Raw genomic sequence first — 20,363 nt, 5'->3', positions numbered from 1 at the left:
CATTAAAAAAAACTACGAGAAACTAAACTAAAGAAGGAATATTAGGTGAAGAGATGTTAATAACAGTCTGCCCACCTTAATAATTCACCAGTCCCCTGGGTCCCCAGGCCTGATGGCACAACCAGGTTTTGAGGGACCTTCAGAAAGTCCAAAGTGAGGAAGCCAGCCTCACTTTGGGTGGAAGGATATCCCATGGAACAGGTGCCACAGCAAAGACAGCCTGTTGCCTAGAGCCTGCCAAATGTAGCTCCCTAGCCAACAGGACCCATAGCATGCCCTCTGCTGGATCTGGTGGGATGGGCAGATGTAATTGGGGAGAGGCGGTCCCTCAGATAAGCCAGTCCCATGCCATGTAGGGCTTTAAAGCTCAAAAACAGTACCTTGAATTGGACCGGGAAGCAAACTGGTAACCAGTGAAGCTCACGGAACAGAGGTGTAACATGTGTTCTACTAGGAACACATATAACTGCCCCCACCACTGCATTTTGCACCAGTTGAAGGTTCTGGATACTCTTCAAAGGCAGCCCCTTGAATTTTATTAAAGACTACATTATACAGATAAAACTAATACAAACAAACAAAAGTAAAAAAGTAAAAAGAAAAGATAAAAAGTTCAAAGTTGAAAGGAGAAAAAGAGAGAAAAAGAAGTAACTTCCCCCTTTGTCCCAGCACATATAAACAGCTTTAACAACTTATCACCATCTCTTAAAATACAACAGACAATCTCTTCATCCCATATCTCGTATCATTCTCCATAAACAAATATTTAAAGCCTCATCATCCATCCTAATCAGCAAAAGTCCATTAAGGGTTACCAGAAATAACAACATATCTATTAAAAACGCGATATAATATACTCATTTGAATGTCTTCCTTTTATGTTTATATCTCATTTTCTATCTTTAAACACATTCCCCAACCCTCATTATTCAAATCTAGTCAATAAAAATCCAATAAAAGTTACCAGAGATAACAACATAACTGTTTTAAACTTAATCCAATAAACATAAAATGCAACAAATGAATGCCTTCCCATAATACTCTTATCTATATACAAAACCTTAAATCACCATCACCCAGTCCTACTCAGAAAAAAATCCATTAAAGATTACCAGAGATAACCTATCTATTTTAACCTTGGTCAAATAAACCAACTTTATATTCCTTCCTCTTACTTCCCAAAATCTTGGTCTTTAGTCCCTTCAAGTAATGTCCAAACACTTCATTTCTTTTCATTTTCTCTTTGTCTCTTCTCATAAAATCACTGACAACATTAACACATCCCTTTTATAAATCCAATATAGTAAGATTATCCAAGTCACTCTTCTGATCCATTATTTGTATGTCCTTTGTAGTGATTAAAACATCAACCAGCTTCATTTGTATATTCAGTATTTCATCTTTTTCCATATCCTTCTTGAAACCTGTCATTTTTAAATCCATATTTAAATCAGTTTCAGTCTTATACAGTAAAGTTTATTCCTCTTCCATAACATCATTTAGTCTATCAGTAATGGCTGAGAGCCTTAAAATTAACTCCTGAGTCAATTGTTCACAAATATCTCTCAATAGATCCATTGCTGAAGTATTTTACTCCATTCTGCATTGTCAGATTGAGTTTAAGTATGCTTCTCCTTTAATTGTAATCTATTTCCTTCTGGTTCTTCTAGTGTCCAACCTTCAAAGTCCCATCTTATCATGTTGTTTTTCTTCCAAAAGCAAAAACTTGAATAGTTTTCCATAGGAAGAATTCTTATATTTACTTTCAAAATTTTATTAAATCCATCTGGACCCTTAGTCCATATAAAACTTTCAAAAATCACCACTCTAATTGCTCTTTTTTTTTTTTTTGCAAATCCTTAAACTCGTACTTAAAACTTCTATCATTAGGGATTGAAGGAAACTCACACAGTGAATACCATAAAACTTGCTGTTCTGGAGGTTCTCAATATTTAAAAAGCAATAAAAAATTAACTCCAAAGCGATTAAGAAATTAGGATCAGCTGAACCTTATGTCCACAAAGGCTACATTATGACTACGAGCTTAGATGGATCATCCCTCGACTCCCAGCTGCTTGACTCACAAGCAGATTGCAAAAATGTCAGTTCCTGCCATCTACTCATGAAGAGCAGCTGTCGGGAGGATGTGTGGGCAATCTCATGATCTCTCCTTTCTCCAGAAAGATTTCACCATCCTGGATCTCCCATCCTGCCATGATTTCAGCCATAATGTCATCCCCACTGCTTCAGGGATGTCTTCAGTTTGCCATGTCCTCACCGGAAGCTTTGCACATCAATTCCAGCAAAACTTTTGACAAGGTTCCACGTGACATTCCCATCTAGAAGAATGGTTGGGGTGGACCACAGTAAAGTGGGTCTGCACTCAGGGGGTCAATATTAATGGATCTTCATCAAGTTGGAGAGCAGTAACCACTGGCGATCTACAGAATCTGTCTGTCATGAGTAATGATGGCGAGCAGGAAGGGGCTCCCATCCAGGGTGGAAAACGCATGCGTAGTACTGAGGAATTAAGCAGCCATTCAAAGAGACACAGATCAGGCCCGCCTTAGCTTTTGGGGTTTATATATCTGGGTTTTTCCCACGCTTATTCAGTTTGTTAGGATTCTGTTTATGTAGCAGTAATAAACACTAGAGAACTACTCCTCGTCTCAGTGTGTGTCTCACTGTTAGGACACTGTCTTGGGGCTAGAATTATTCAACATTTTTATTAATGGCCTGAATGATGGGATTGAAGGCTGCTTATCAAACTTGTGGATCTGGCCAAATCCAGAATGACAGAATGAGATTGCAATGGAAGACTGGGCTGAAAGGAACAAGATGTTCTTTCATGGGGAAAAAAGTAAGGTATACTTTTAGGGACGGAAAATGTAAGACATATATACAAGATCAGGGATTCATGGCTTGGAAACACTACATCTGAGAAGGACTTGGGTATGGTCTTTGATAACAAGCTGAACATATGAGACAGCTAGAAGGACTGTAGTAAGAAATACGTTGTATTAAAGATTCATGAAAAAATTATTCCTTTCTCCTTAGCATTGGAGAGACCACACTTGTATATAATTCTGAACACCACATTTCCAGAAGGATATTGATGGGTTAGAGAGGGTTCAGAGAAGGACAGCAGAGATGATACAGGGACCCGAGGACATGCCCCATGAAGATAAGTTAAAGGAACTTGGGAGGTTCAGTCTGGAAAAAAGAAGGCCAAAAGGTTAGCAAAGTTTAGGTACATAAAAGGAAACTACAGGAAAGATGGTCAGTAACTTTTTTCAGTGGTCACAGAAGATAGAACCAAGAGTAATGGGAATAAGTTGCAGCTACCTAAATTTCATTTAAATATAAGGAAAAACTTCTTGACAGTAAGATCTATATAACATGGAAACAGTCTGCCTATGGAGATTGTGGATCTCCATCTCTGAATATTTTTAAGAAGAGGCTGGACAGGAACCTCTCTGGTTTAATTAGTTTTCTTGCAGTTTGTAGAGGATTGAACTAGATGATCCTAGTCAGGCCTGCACTAGGGTCTGTGTCACCGAGGGGAAACATGAATTCCACGCCCATTTTGGCGCTCCACCAGCGCTCATTCTGGCGCCCCACCAGCACGGCGCCTGGGACACATGCCCCGGTAGCCCCCCCTAGTTGCAGCCCTGATCCTAGTGGCCCCTTCCAACTCTACAACTCTATGATTCAGATAAGATTTCTTCTATCTCTTGGCATGTTCCTATCCCTAAATTTCTATTCTTCATAGTAGAAGTAGTAGTAACTAGGGAATGAAACAAACTACCTTGAGGGGACCTAGAATTTTGTACATCAGGAGGGATCTTTCAGGAATCTTTTTAAAAGTACAGTCTCCTCTTTTGGGTCAGGGGTTGATTATATCACCCATAAGCCTCACTTTCGATTTGGTTATGATTATTTTGAAGAGTAGAAAATACTAAATCTTGCCCTTCTCAAAATCTGGTAATATAGCACAACCAATAATAGAAGAGCTGATCTTTTGAACTATGTGTGCAGATACCTGGATATAATCATGATAGTTAACACATTCATGAGTAGGCTAAGCGTTGATTTAAAAGAGTAATTTTCACTAATTAATTTATAAATGCATATGCAATGCTCAGGTAAGATATCTATGATAGATGATATTCATATAAAAGAATAATATACTAAATTTCCAGAGCATATACTTTCCCAAAGATAAATTCTCCACAGCACGTGGAAAATTGGGTCAAGTATCAGTGTAGGGTTAGTTTCCTTCATATTCTAAGCAATAGATGGCAAATATATACAATAGCTTTTCTATCTTTTCTAAGCCTAGTTGTCTAAAGAACCACTATTTAGTAAATAATCTGTTTAGTATATAATCTTTTTAGTATATAATCTGATAAAAATGTGTACAGTTGCAATAAACACCCCATTAAATAACTTAAACCAGCACACACACTCTCCAGCAACCAGATTGAAAAGGAATACAAAGAAACAAATGCAAAGAGAGCTGCCACAAACAATCAATAACACTTAGAACGTACTCAGCACTTTGCATTTTCAAAGTATTACAGTGCACAAATAGTAATTAGGTAAAAAGCAGTGAATGAGAGACAGCAAAGAAACTGCTAAAGCTAAAGAAATAGAGAGGAAAAATAAGAGTTAGAAAGGAACAAGGAATGAAATTTGATCAATTACCATGTGACAAACCTCATGGTCTGACAACCCAGTGCATTTAGAACCTATAGTTCTAAAATCCTAATTCTGTTTGTCCTCCTAGAGATTAAAGATATAGTTACACCGAAGGAGGATGCCCAAAACTAGATAAGAATTACGGATAACAGACAATATCTCCAAATGTGACAAATATTTATTAATCAAGCAGCACCAATTCAGAAATATGGTGATGAGTGTTTTTTGTCTCAAGAGGAAGTTATTCAATATAGTTTGGACACCAAAATAAACTGACTGGTTACTCTGCGGTTCTCTCTTTGCCCAATCTTAAGCTAAAATTGATGGGGAAGAGGAGGCTTAGCACCTTCAATAAACCATGTGAGTAACGGTCCCCTTTTTCTAAAGTGCCCAGCAATTTGGAATGTTTCAATGTGTAATGCCCTGGATAATCAGCAGAATCCTCAAACAACAGGGAGCTATAAGCAGGCCACAGAGAAGACTCAGACATTTAGAAGCACAATACATCTTTAGAAAAAAAATAAATGGGTTAAAAATGAGGTGAGAATAGAGTGGAGTAGAGTTTCATGGAAGAAGTATAGCTGGCAGAAATTCTGAACAGGAGCACTCAATTCTATCTTTTTTTTTTTAGGGCTACATAAATAAATACAAAGTCCCTTAAAAGTGCCTCATGCTTTTCCATTTGGCAGTATTGAAGCTGTATTTAAAAAAAAAACAACCAACCCTGATTTCCTAGGTTTTCCTAGAATACGTTTACTATATTTAAAAGTATAGCATAAAAGTATATATATTCATACATTCTGTAAAGTAATGGTTACTTTCCATGCAAGCAAATAAGTAGTTTCACTGTGAACTGCTTCTCTATGAGCAAGAAAATCTTTTCTTCTTGATGCTGCAACCACAGGGGAGACCTAGATACTCCTGTAAGCTTTATAAGTTTACAAGCAACTTTTCTAGCTGCACCCTTGTATACACAATAGAGAAGAAATGTATGACATTTTTGAAAGAACCAGCCTTGATATTTATAGCTACAGGTTGCATGAACAAAGCTTATCTCAGAGAAGAGAAACCCTTTGAACTATGGCTAGGATGGATGGCAGTTTGAGTTTTACACCTGGAGAGTAACTATCCCAAAATCCTTGACCTGTCTTTTCAGCACTCAATAATGACGAATTACTTGCTTTTAAGGATGTTATGTTTCCATTCAGATTGATATATAAATAAATCAGTCATATGATTTATTTATAATGCAATCCCATATTGAAAGTTAATTCTCACAACCCTACATATTAAAGTAATTCCCACTGAGTTTAGTGAGACTTAAAGCCAGGTATATGGGTATAAGCTTGAAGCCTCATTCAATTAACTTTATAAGCATGTTATCTTACTCTTCAGAATTCATCCACTGTCACAAGCCAAACTAAATCCCAAATATTGGTCTCACTTATTTATTTGAAAGATATACTACTCACACCATAGCTAAAAGGAAAAAGTAATTTAATGATTGTTACCTGCCCAGAGTCACTTTGTTGAGATGGGCAGCCAGATGAATTAAAATAAATTAAAGAAACTGAAAAGCTGTATAACACACATGTACATACAAAAAAAGTGCCCAGCTCTGGAGTCCCCAAGTGGCAGCAAAGAACATCAGTGTACCCATAGGTATCTCCCTTGGCACTCAGTAGATTTCCTTTTAAACTAACTTTATTTTTTTTTAAAAATTGGATACTGGCATGCTGCAGGGAAAACCCCCAGCTCCCAACATCATCATAATTTGCAAGAATGCCTTAGACTGATCATATATGGTTTCTTAGACAATCAAAATTCTGGAAGTGTGAATTGATTGGAAGTGTGAGTGCGTACGCAGAAAAGAGACAAAGGCCTGCAGGTGTAGTATGGAACATCAGGTGGGCTAAAATAGCATTCTGATAAATCAGTGCCTTGTAACTAGTTGTCCCCAAGTGGCAACCCTTTTGAGAATCGGAAAGTCAGTCTCACAATTCCCATTCTAAAATACTGTTTTTGCAGCATTTCTTCCACAATAAAATCAGAAGTTAATCAACTTAGCTACAGAAGAGCTGTGACATCTTAAGAACAAAGCAGCCTAGCGCCAACCCTGGATCTGCTCATGGATCATCACTAATGCTACAATGAGAGAACGAGAGAATCACTGAGAAAGCCTTAGATTGAGTTCATCCAAAGGAAGAGGACTGTGCTTACAGTATGAAGAGACAAATGCAGGTTCTATTTTACTGGCTAAGTCCCTTCTAGAACCATAAAAGCAAGAGCTCATTCTGAGATGTGATATTTGACTTTCAGAATGTGGAATATGCATTCATGTTCAGGGAATTTGTACAGTGATTACATAGTAAGCAATCTCACAAAAAATCATGAGCAATTACATATCTGTGCCAACATGCAGAGGATGAAATTTGCTAGTACAGGTAGTCCTCGCTTAACAACCACTTATTTAATGATGGTTTGGACTTACGATGGTGCTGAAAAAATTGGCTTACAACTGGTCCTCACACTTACGACCTTCACAGCATCCCTGTGGTCATGTGATCACAATTTGGGCCCAACCAGTTTGCATCTATGACCATCACAGTGTCCCATGGTCACACGATTGCCATTTTCAACCTTCCTGCCTGGCTTCTGGCAAGCAAAATCAATGGGGAACTGCATGATTCGCTTAACAACCACATGGTTCGCTTAACACCCATGGTGATTTGCTTAACGACCACCTCAAAAAAGGGTCATAAAATCGGGTTGGATTTGCTTAATGACTGCTTCACTTAGCAATCAAAATTCCGGTCCCAGTTGTGGTAGTTAAGTGAAGACTACCTGTATAATAGCAGAAGTTTGCATCATATCTAAAAGCGTGTTTAAAAAATTATGCTCAGTGTTATTACCAAAATACATATGTTCTTTACATTACTTAGTATGTGAACTTGTTGGAAATCGACCTATTTCTTCCATCACTTCTCCCTTCCTCCTGCCCACTAGTACTTAGAAATAAACTTAAGTGCTCACCTTGTTTTTTCAGTTAGATCATAATTTTCCAATTTTTTCCTTTATAAGAACCAGTACTGTACATTACCACTTAAAGCTTTTGTGAACCATCCTGCAGAGGTCATTTTAAAAATCTGTAATAAAGCCTATAGCTGATAGGAATCAAAGTTATATATCAAGAGATATTAAAAACACAGCTATTTCTAATAATTTACTAGGGTCACTCACAAACACATAATGTGTATGTCTATATAATAATAATGCATATCATTATCCTCCCTTACTCTCTTCAGAACACCTGCAGTATCCTTTTACTATAGATTGGTGACTTCTGAGGTAATCTACGGCTGAGGCAGTGATATTCAGTAAGATATTCTTGTATCTAAGTTTTTAAAAAACTGTCACCACAGTGGATTCTGTCTTCATCCTGTGTTCACTTCAGTTCCTCTCTTTCTGGAGCTACAATTTACAATTTTCATACAGAGTCTTGCTATACTTCCTCAGAATTTTTTCATTTATGATTTTTTTTCCCATGGATTCAGGCCAGATTCTCTTTATCACTTCATCTTTTGATTACTATATGTCTACCATATAGTATGTTATACTCCCACGTTGTGCTTCAATGGAGCTCTGCAATGCAGTTTCTCATCAATTATCCACCTTTAGCTCCATGTAAGAATATTTACTGTTTCCTGAATAAAAAAATGTTATCATCAGGAAATAAATTCTGATACCTGGTTTACATTTTGCTTGTGCTCAATTTTGCTCTGTTCCTAATAGTTTTGGTCAGAACGTCCTGAGCATTTAACCCTACTTTTTTCAAAGAGGAATACATTAGTTGAGTTGTAATAATCTTCTCTTTTGTTAGAATACTGTACAATAATCATCTTGTAGTAGCTGCTTTTTGAGAAACTTAGAGAAAGCACAGAGCAATTAGTGAAGTTGTCATGTGTGTATCGTTTACTCACATAACAACAGAAAACTGAAAAGAATGTCCTTTAATAGGATATAAAGTATGAACTTAAGGAAGCCTTTAAGGGATTTTTTTTAATAACAACTATTCTATTGTACTCCTTATATAGCTACAAAAAATACTGCTCTATAACTATGGATACAATAAATTATAAAAGTGCTTTCAATGTTAGCTTTAGCTGACAAATTTCTTAATAGCTTAATAAGCCCAAAATATCTAAAATATGTCTCTAGAGAGAGAATTTCTAAGGCCTAAGTCCAAGCGGGACATTTATGAAGTTTGCAAAACTTCTGTTTGCTTGAGATATTCCAACACAGGCAGTATTATATATTTTATGTGGTCTTTCTTTAGGGCACAGTTGGATAAAAAAATTGGGGCCAAAAGTCCTATTTTGTGCAGATTTACTGAAATGTTACATTTAAGTAAATACACTTAAGTTCAAGTTAAGACTTTTCCCCCTCACAGTGTGCTGTATGATGAGAAAGTAGTAACTTTTTCAGTAAGTCTATGTGTGCAAGAGGGAAATTGGTTATTGGTTAGTCCAGACACACGTAGGAAAAGGACCATTCCAGGCAACTTTGTGGTAGATGTTTATGTGCAATCATACTGCTCACTACTGTAATAGCTATGTACATGATTTGCTCAATCCCAGCTGAGGAAGGAAAAAATCAGAAAATACTGGGGAGGAAGGAAACCTTCAATTTTAAGAATAAATAATAAAGTCCTTTCCCTTCAATATTTTTGTGATAGAAATTACGGAATAATTTCCCTATCTTCTATTATCATTTCTTTCCCCCACTTTACCAATAATGGGGAGAGGGAGTAAAGAAAGTAATCTTACTTGTGAAAAGAAATAGATGTCATCTATTTTCTTACAGCAGGTCAGTCTTAGTTCTACTGTGAACAATGATAGTTCTCCAGAGCTTCAGACAGAATTATTTCTTGGCATAGTTCTTGGTGGCCATTTTCAACTAAAAGCGTTGGAGTATGAACTTGGAATACTGCATGTGCCAGGCTTTGCCATATAGGCATGTTGATACAGTAACTGATTAAAGACAGGAGGATCTAAAGAATTAGGAACAATCAGTTTCATACTCCAGGTTTTTAGTGTTGTATTTTAACTGCTTTGAGGCAGAGAAATTGTTGGATGAAAATATTTTAGAGTGTTAGGATTGTAATAAAGATCTGCCTATTTCAGAACTAAGAAACTAATCTTGAATAGCTGGAGCAAATTGTGTGTATGTATGTGTGTGACATACCATCAAAAGACCTCAGAAGTTTATAAAGTCTAATAAAGAACCATAAATAAAATAACATGTTACATATGTTTATTGATTGATATTTTGAATTTTGTCACCACCCATCTTACTCAAAGAGTGATTATAAGCAATGAAAGCACATATCTGAAAAGGTTAGAGAGATTTAATAAATAAATAAATAAATAAATATGGCTAAATGAAGAATTGTAAGATTAAATGTTTCCCGAGTAGTTTTGGTGCATAAATTTACTTTAAATAATTTAATTTGTACAATGCAATTTTTAATTGCTTGAGCAAATTAAGACTCATGATTAATCTATTCTCCTGAAAGTGGTGTCAGTATATGTAAAACTATAGGAATAGAATTACAATTTGCAGGATATACTGATATACAAACACAAACTCGTAAGTGTGAAGAAGAATGACTGTAATTCCTTCATTCCCAAGTCAGTTACAATGCTAAAGAAGATGAACTATGGACTACAAGTAGCCAATCAGCACATATGAGCTATCAGATGACATCAGTTTGTCTATCATTCATCTCTGTCCATCTGCTAAATAAAATGGGTCTCTTTAGCAATAGAACACTATACATGTACTGGTTTTAAAAGAGAGGGAAAAGACCATCACTTATTTCTATCCACACTTTCTGCATTCCCTTTTCTCTTGTAAGCTAGTAATGGTAAAAATTATGATAGAAGCTTCTTCTACATTGAACTCTGTTCTAGCTTGACTTGCCACTCAGTCTTCTTGCTGACTAGAGATTTGCAAGGTACTTTATGATGTTTCTTTCTTTAGCAGTGAAGAGAATATCAGACCAGTAGGACTGAGTTCCCTTGAGGAGAAATTTTGAGAAGTTGCTTACCTTCTTGCCTGCTTGCTACAAATAAAAGTATAACCATGTTAAATCCATTAAAACCACTATAATCAGCAGCCAAGATACAAAACATTCATAGCATTCCATATAACCATTGAGTAGGTTCTACACTACAACTGGATCCCCAAGCTGGATAACAAAACCAGCCTTTCAAAGGCCAATAGGGTCAGGGCCAATCTAATCTCTGGGGGGATAACATTCCAAAGAGTGGGTGCCATGACAGAACAGGCTCTCTGCTGGGTCCTGTCAGAAGACTTTCCTTAACAGGTGGGATGCAAACCATGCCTCCTGCTGGACCTAATGGAATGGGTAGAAATAACTGGGGAGAGGTGGTCGCTCAAAAAACCCAGTCCCGTGTCTGGTAGTCTTTATAGGTTATTACCAGCACCTTGAATTGAACTCGGAAGTACAGTGGCAGCCAATGCAGTTCACAGAGCAGAACTGTAATGTGGGCTGAATGAGGAGCACACATAACTGCATGCAGCCACATTTTGTACCAGCTGCAGCTTCTGGATGCTCCTCAAGGTAGCCCCACATAGAGTGTATTATGGTAATCCATTTGACCAAGGCATGAATGACTGAGATTAGAGTCTCCTGGTCCAGGAATGGGCACAACTGGTATACAACACGAAGCTGTGCAAAGGCCTACCTGACCACTACTGCCACCTGGTCTTCGATCAGGAGTTGTCAGTCCAGGAGGTTGTGCACAAAGTCTGTTTGGGACAGTGTTACCCCATCCAGAACAAGATATGGTAAATCCCCAGAACTGGAAGTTTCCAACACCCAAAGCCACTCAGTCTTGCTAGGGTTGCTGAACATTGCTGAAGCATGTTGTTCCCCATTCCAAATGCCACAGCCTCCAGACACCAAGACAGGACATCAAGAGCATCACTTAATTCACCAGGAGCAGAGATGTATAACTGAGTATCATCAGCATACTGGTGATACCTCATTCCATGGCAGCAGATGACCTCACCCAGCAGCTTCATGTAGATGGTAAACAAGGAGAGGAGAATGAACCCTGCAGGATCCTGCAAAGCAGGGAACGAGGGCAGGACCTCTTGCTCCTAATTAACACTGATTGGAACCAGCCCCAGAAGGAGGAGGAGAACCAGCAGAATACAGTGCCACCCACTCCCAACCCCCAGAGTCAGTCCAGAAGGATACCATGGTTGACAGTATCAAAAGCTGCTGAGAAGCCAAGGAGAGCATGGATAGATACACAACTCCCATCCCACTCATGCCAGAGGTCATCCAGTAGTGCAACCAATGCTGTTTCAGTACTGTACCCAGGTCTGAAACCCAACTGATAGAGGTCCAGATAATACACTTCATCCAGGTTCCTCTGAAGCTGTTGCATGACCATCTTCTCAATAACCTTCCCTAAAAGGGAAGACTGGATACTAGATGGAAATTGTCTGGTATAGGCTTCCAGTGGGAACATGGTGGTCTGAGCAGCTATGCTCGCGGGCTCCATGGGCAGAACTGACAACATAGCAATTTTCAGGCTCAGGCAAGTTTTTACTGAAGCCAAGGAGCATTTTTCTGGAGGAAGGAAAATACTTGGAATTACCCCATCTGTCCTCAGGAAGGCTGCTTGCAGCCAGAAAATCACAAACAGCGTTCGTGATCAACTGGTAAGAGCAGCCGGGAGGCTGGGGCGTCACCATTTCCAAGCCGCACTGTAGCCTTAAAGGGACATTAAGACTGGTTACCCCATTTCTAAATCACCCACTTTATTTTTAAGTTTGTGTACCCTAAGAGAGGCTTTCTACAGCAAAGAGAAACACGTTCTCTTGGTGCTTATCATTATTTTTGTGATTAATTTCTTTTAAAAAATTCTTTTTAAGTTTTGGATTTTGCTTCCCATCCAAATATTAAGCAAGGTTGAGGCTATGTAATCATCTCCCTGCTATTATTTTTGTACTAAATTTGAAGATTTTAGCATTTTCCTACATGTTGAATCTGCTGTTTTGAACTTTCAGCTTTCTGTTGCTATTTTCCCTGGGGAACTGCCTGTTACCATACTTTCACTTTTGTAAACACATTTTGGAATTTTTCTATTATCTCCCACATTTTCGCTGGTTAAGTACCTAGGGTGTGCCATAATCTACTTTGTGAGACATGGAGGATTTCCAGCAGACTTTCCTGGATTTTCATTGAGACTTTAAACAGATCATTTTTGATTTCTGTCAAGTTTTTATGCAAGGCATTCAGGACATTGTGGAAAATATGAGGTCTAAAATGTGTCATCTGGTTGGGCATGTTGTGGAAGAAATTGAAGAGCTTAACAATGATAGAAATGTTTCTTCTAACAGTGAGATTGGGGTGTCTGTTGAAATGCTGGATGAAGATCGGATAGTTGAGTTGAAGAAATTAAAGGGACAGATCAAGTTGCAAGCCATAAATATTGCATTTCTGGTGGAAAACCATGGAAAAGAAGGGGTTATTATGTATGGGAGGCTTTCTGCTGAGAAGTGGGAGTTCTTAAGGAGGGCAATTGAGCTGTTTGATTTTTTAAGAAAAAAGCTCTGTGCACATTGTGGGGATATGTAAATGCTCTGGTTTATTTTGAAGTGTGGTAAGGGCTTACGAAAAATATTCATTAAAGATGAATGAAGTCAAACCAGCCCTAAAAGCAGTACAGATACTTTTAGGGCTGGTTTGACTTCATTCATCTTTAATGATTTGGATTAAGATTAATAAAGTATAATAATATATGCTTGGTTTTAGGCTTAATATGATTAAGTTTATTATAATTGCTGTATTATTAATTATAAAGGCAGACAATTTATATGCTTTTTAGTTTGATTTTTATTACAGTAGACAGAAATGTATAGAATAGTAGTAGGAAGGAAATAATTAAATAAATGTTATCTTTGCGGGGGGTGTTGATTAGGAGGTGTGTATACACACACACACATTTTCTGCTGTTTGCTTGGATTTTATTGCATTGTATATTTATTGATTACTGGCATTATTTATGATTTTATTGAATTTTAAATTGTTTTATTGTGAACCGCCCAGGGTCCCCCGTGCGGGGGAGATGGGTGGTCATAAAAATATGATAAATAAATAAATAAACAAAAAAAAAATTATTTTAATATAACAGGATGGAGCAACTGTATTTAGTGATTTTTATAATGTGCCAATGGAATGATTTATAGAAATAATGTGATTTTGGTTTAATATAGAGTAAGAAATTGATTATGGAAATTTTGTTGCATATCCTTGCTGTTAAAAGCCAGAAGTCACCTCTTCTTGTAATTTAAAAAAAAAAAAAAAATTCTTGTGTTTTCACTCTTTTTTAGTTTTTTTCTTTTTTTAGTTTTTTTTTTTTAGTTTTTATCTTTGTCTTAAATCTAAGAAAATTCTTATATTTAAAAAAAGGAAATTGTCTGGTATAGTTGAATCTAGCAATGGCTTCTTGAGGAGGGGGTGAACCACTGAGTCTTTATTTGATATGCATAATGAAAGACAGAGCCGGTGTATCTACAAGCACTGCTATTCTTCAGCTGGAGACAGACATTAAGAGGTTGCAGAACCATGAGCACATTTTCAGTTCTCTTTTTAATAGATATGCAACTTGAACCACATGGATGCTAGCATGCATCCCCACTGGTTGGAACCTACTTTCTGTCCTTGTTCTCTTGAGGAAATAAATACAGACTGCACCTCAATTGTGGAAGTTTCTGACCCAGGAAGCTATATTGGATCCTCTCTAATAGTCTTCCTCTGTTTGGGTGAAAACTTTCTTATCAACATTTCTTTTACAGAAAGGTAAGTTTTAGTCTGATGCTTTATTTTAGCTGTTGCATCTGTTTGGTTTTATGTATGTATGTATGTATGTATGTTTTTATTGGAATATTTATTGTATTTTATTAGATTTAATTCTGCTTGGACACCCTGAGTGACACAAAAGTAGCTATAATGTGGGATAAATGAACAATGAATAAAAAAAAGAAACCATCCAACAGCTATATGCTCAGAACAGGAAAATGTCATGCTGCATCCATTTCAGCACTTAGTTATGAAGCATCGTTGTTACTCACTTCAACTACTGACCTACCTTCTACAGGTGAAATAAACTAGAAAATGAAGTGAGTTCAGAAGCTGTTCAACCCCGTAAGCCAGCTCTAAGATGTACTATGTAGTGCTTAAGCGAAGGAGAATTTTATTTAAAAGACCTCATGATTTGGCCAGTCAGATTAAGTCAATTTTAGTCCTTCACTACTTGTACTTATATTATCTTTAATAATTCAGTGGAAAGGGGGTGATTTTATAGGGCAACAGAAAGACTGCTTATTTCCAAGAAATGGTGATTGGCTGCAAGATAAACATTCAGAAGAATTTTCCCTCCCTGCCAGGAAATATCTGCCTGCTGCACAGTTTTAGAAGCACAACATTTCATTTCAGTAGCAATTTAGCTTGAGAAAAGAATATGAACTTCCAAATTCTAGCTACTCACATGAAAAACATGGGATATGAACAGTGACATTCATAGGAAAACCAGTTAGAAGAGATCTTATTTACAATATATTTGGACTGTAATTCATCCCACCCTTATTTTTCAGACCTTGTGACCTGAAGATGAATTTATACAGTAGTCCCACAAAGGTGATGTAGCATAAACGAATAGCTGTCACAATCCAGCAGTGACAAAAAGTATCAATGTGATTATTAATCAGCCACCGGGAGACTGAGGGTCAAGCACCATGTAGGCATATAGCTGCTAATTGGCCAATTACATTTGTTTGTAGCCAATCAGTAGCCATTCAGTTAGGCACTGCTGATTTTACTCTCCTTGGGCTTATCCTCATTGCCCTGTTGCCAGAACAGGGCAGCAACCATTATTTGGAACAGGAACAGATGGTGTTACCCTCTCTTTACCCTCTACTCACCATGAATGAAATTTTCAGCATGCTTTCCTGCTGCAGTTTTAAAGTATTGTTTTCCCATTATGTCACCTCAAATGCTCCTATCCAGTATGGCTAGAGCACTATACAGCAGTTCATTGGCTACTTCACAGAGGAAGGAACACCTCCTCAGCTGAGTCAATAGTTGCTCTGATCTCTCATGTTCTCTGCATTTTTCCTATTACAGTAGTGCTGAAATAGTGCAGTGGCTATGACCTTTATTTAGCATACAGAATGTTGCCAGTTTAAAACTCAGCAGATTTTTAAAAATTCATATTTGTCTTTCTCTGAACCAGCTATATTTCCCCCTGGGCTTTAAAAAAATAGAAAAGTCCAGCGATGAACCATTTCATTGTTTCTTCTGTCCCTTGAGGTTAAACAGTTTCACAACCTGGGAAACAATAAAATGATATACCCATAGAATTATTTTAAAACAAATAAATAAACATTAAGCATGCAGTGAGAAGGTGGGAACCTTTTATGAACTAACTTGGAAAGCATTAGTGAGACCTCTCTTCAGATATTTAACTCTGTATTTAGCGTGTGCACTCCAAAAAGTGATATCACTTGGTGTAATGAAGGCAGGACAAGGTATGGGGAACAAATTTCAGTATCTGAGGGTAATGGTAAGCAAACATTATTGGGCACAGGAAAAGAGGAGTCAGAGTCCTTTCAAGTACATCCTCATTTCTTCTGTGGAAATCTCTGCAAGATAATTTTCATGAATGCTTTCCAAGTTAGTCCATAAAAAGTTTCCATCCTCTCACTGCATGCTTTATGTTTCTGTGTATCACTACTGGGCCTCATAGTGAAATAAATGTATTGAACATTTTAAGAGAGACTACACAACCCATGAGCCATTGGGTCATCATTTCAGAGATATTTTCTTACCAGATTCCTCAATGCCTTCAACAATGGCAGAGTTTCTAATGTACTGGAAAAGTTCTTAAAAATTCAGGAAGAGATGTATCTGCCTTGAAAGCAGCCCAAGTTGAACTGTATAGCTCAGTCAAACATCAGGAGTCGATCAAAGGATATGTTTTATGATGTTTTGTATTATGTCATAAAATGTTTTTATGTCATAAAATGTTTTATAAAATTTACCAAATTTCTATTCCAAGGGAGTCATGGGTCCAGGATTTTGGATACATTCTGTAAGTTAGCCCATTTGAAGGACCTTGGTTGAAAATTTTTTACCCTATGACACACCGCTTCACCTAGTTAAAGGTTACAGACCCAAGAGCTTTAGTAGTATACAGATATATTCACATTCAGTTTAAACAGCTTAATGTTGTTTTGGAAGTTACTGTGTCATTTCTAGGTGGCTAAGGAGAGCCTAGTCTTTCCTCCCTACTCTCTGAGCTATCTATCCTATCTTTAAGTGACATGGAGCTTTTCATATGTTTGCATTTCAGTCTCTTTTTAATGCTTTACATATACTCGCACTACACAATGGCTTAAAGAGATTAAATCTTAGACAGCTTTCCCATGGGAGCTAGCTACTTAGCCTTCCCTCCACTATATGATTAGTTCAGAGCTTGCCTGCCTCCCTATATTCTTCCCTCTTCATGCTTTTACTTGCTTCTTGCCAACTTTTTACCCTTATTTTAAGGATGTTTATTCTGAAAATGTATGGTTTTATTAAAGCACATATCAATTCAAATTTAAAACTCTTTTACATTCTAAACCTGAAAGCATATTTGCTTGGTCATAGCAAAATATATATATCATGAAATTACATGTCTTCTGCAATTTACAGATGACTGACATCTGCTGCAAGAAAAACAGCAAGAAATCTTGTAGGACTTTCACAAGTAAATTTATTATGGTGTTCACTTATCTGGACTACAGAAAGTTTATGTCATAATGAAATTGTCAGTCTTTATAGCACTACAAGATTCTTTGCTGATTATGAAATTAATATTTATACACTAGATTAGCACAGAGATGTTATTTTCATTACCACACTACATACACCTATTTCATTCTATCAAAACAATTTATGTTTGTTTTCTCCTGACAAATGTTGGCAGGCATGTAATTCTGATTCTATCTTCCTTTGGAGCCCGTTCCTTATGAGTATTTTTAATCAGAATCAATAGACAACACACTATATTACAGTAATATTTTATAGTAATAGGGACAGATATGGAGAAGCGTAAATCTTGGAATCCTCACTCAATCAAATTATCTTATTAGATTTTCAACTAGAAAATCTACCCATACTTTGTATGTTTAGTCACTGAAATTGATCTATCAAATTCAGGGAATCTGAGTTCTCTATAAAGAAGGTCATGACAACCAGAATTTATTCAGTTCTTGAGACAAAATGTTTGGGCTTGATGCTACTTCTCCTATTTGCAAATGAAAGTTTGAATAGCCGGCAGGGGTTCCATCCACCATAGAAACAACTAAACTAAAACTTCTAAAGGGAATGAAAGGAAGAAAACATTATTAAAATCCAGCAACTGTATAACCAGCTGATGGGGGAGGAAAAAGAGGATGTGTCTCAGTAAGTCACTTTGCAGACTGTTGAAACGTGGCTTAACACAGAGAGCAGATGTACATGATCTTATGTACTGAATATGACAGAGAGGCAGTTGACCTTACCAATTTCTATGGCTCTATGGACTTGCCATTTCTTCATACAAAAAAACATGCCAATACCTAGAATTGCCACTGCCTGATAAGGGTGGACAACCCCAAGGGGGCAACATTAGCTCTGCTATGGAAAATAGAATAGTATATATCATCATCTGTATCCTAGAAAGATTTAATCCAAGGAAGCCATTGCACAGAAGTAGAAGAGATGATTATAGGAACTGAAAACTTATCTAATGAAGAGAATAGTCTCTAAATTTGAAATGATCGAATAGCACTACAAATTAATTTGGAAGGACTAATACAATAAAGGGAGGCAACAATTATATTAGAATGCAAAAAAGTGGGATACAAAACACAAACACTTTTCTACAGTACACTTACTGTATATACATATGTTCATAGCACACCACTATTTAGATTACATAGATTCAAATCTATGATCTGTAGATTATCAGTCCTTTGGCCATCAAAGGAATTTAGATCATCTGTAGTATCTTCTAGTTTTAAAAGTGATGATTTTTTTCTCCTGTAATCAATTCAGTCAGTTCTGCACTGATAGCATTCTTGTAATCCATCTGTTCATATCTTTTGAGTTAAACATTATATGAAGACAATCTGAGGGGGTTTTTTTAAGTCATAAAACATCCTCAAAATTTATGAGCAATAGCTCCCTAGCAGCGTTGGAAAAATCAAGATCTTTAAAGGTCTCTTTAGATAATTTTCAGATCATCAGCATATATTTTCTCTTGCTTTGATTCTTTTTTAATCATATGGCATAGCAGTTGCTTTGATTATATCTATCTATCTATCTAATTAAATCTTTCAGTGGTCTAATTTTGTGAGTCACTGCATTGGTAAATGAATAGTAAATTAAAAATAATGTTTGCTGCACTGATATAAACTCCGACCTATGGCATCTACAATGGGAACACTGGCCATCACTAGATATCATCCAGGACCATAATGGAAAACAACCCTTACAATTTGCAGTGCAGGAATCTATAATTTACCTTGTCTGCCATGATCATGGAAGAGCCTCCATGGATTCCTAGAATGGGTGTCAGGGTCTGGGCAGAAATGAAGTCCAGGATCTGGGCAATAGCTTCCTGGTCAGTATCATCAGCAAACACCACACCTTGGACCCTTCGTTCAGACATGATATCACAGATGCGGGTGATGATGCTCTTGGGATCTGTTTCATTCATGGCCACCAGTTCCACCCGAGGTATGAGGGAGAGGTGATGGAAATCATCCTTCTTGTGGGCATCTGTGATAGCTACTTCATCAGAGGTACCCACCAAGATGACAGCAATGCCAATGCTGGGGTGGTTCTTTTGGGCCCAAGCCATACCACCTGTTGTTGCTAAGACTGCCAGCATAAGCCAGAATTTTGAAGAATAGCACTCTGCTCTGGGCCTCATCTTCAGCTCTTACACTCCCTGAAATGAGACAAAAATTAAAAGGTTCAATAAGACATATCACGAAGTAAATCACAGAGATAACTAGACACACACTGTTAGCCATATTGCCTTATGCAGATACAGACTATTGGCCTACACAGTTCCACACTGTCTGCTTTGAGTGACAAGGATTTTCCAAGATATCAAGCTGAAGTTTTTTCTCAGCCCTCTAACACTGAATAGTACCATCCCCACCACAAAAAGAAAAAAGAAAAAAAATCTGGTATTCAGTGGTATTCAATTATAACCAAAACTTATTACTATAACTTATTTCAGACTTCAGTAATCACAGTAATCATTGAGGAAAGATCCTTAACTTTGTTCAGTCGTCAAGTCATGTCTAACTCTTTGTGACCCCATAGACCACAGCATGCCAGGCCTTCCTGTCCTCCACTGTCTTCCCAAGTTTACTCAAATTCATGTTCATTGCATCGGTGATGCTATCTAACCATCTCATCCTCTGCCATATGAAAACTTAATAAGAGTGTGTGGGGGAGGATTAAGGCTCTGGTCAGAAAGAGAATAGTCAAGTATGTAGTCATTAACTATTGTTCTACCTTA

At 37.2% G+C, this 20,363-nt stretch overlaps 1 protein-coding gene across 1 annotated transcript in view; it reads right to left on the bottom strand.

Moving 5' to 3' along the window:
- GRIN2B (glutamate ionotropic receptor NMDA type subunit 2B) overlaps positions 1-19,763 on the bottom strand; it is a 90,475-nt gene extending 70,712 nt beyond the window's left edge. Inside the window, exon 1 of the mRNA XM_063308569.1 lies at positions 19,353-19,763. Coding sequence (XP_063164639.1) covers positions 19,353-19,763 — 411 coding nt within the window. The remainder of the gene's footprint in view (positions 1-19,352) is intronic.
- Positions 19,764-20,363: the final 600 nt, after the last annotated feature.

Source organism: Candoia aspera, chromosome 7, assembly GCF_035149785.1.
Source record: "Candoia aspera isolate rCanAsp1 chromosome 7, rCanAsp1.hap2, whole genome shotgun sequence".
NCBI classification, from domain to species: domain Eukaryota; kingdom Metazoa; phylum Chordata; class Lepidosauria; order Squamata; family Boidae; genus Candoia; species Candoia aspera.
The sequence above is the reverse complement of the archived record's forward strand: the minus strand, read 5'-3'. Positions and strand labels throughout refer to the sequence as shown.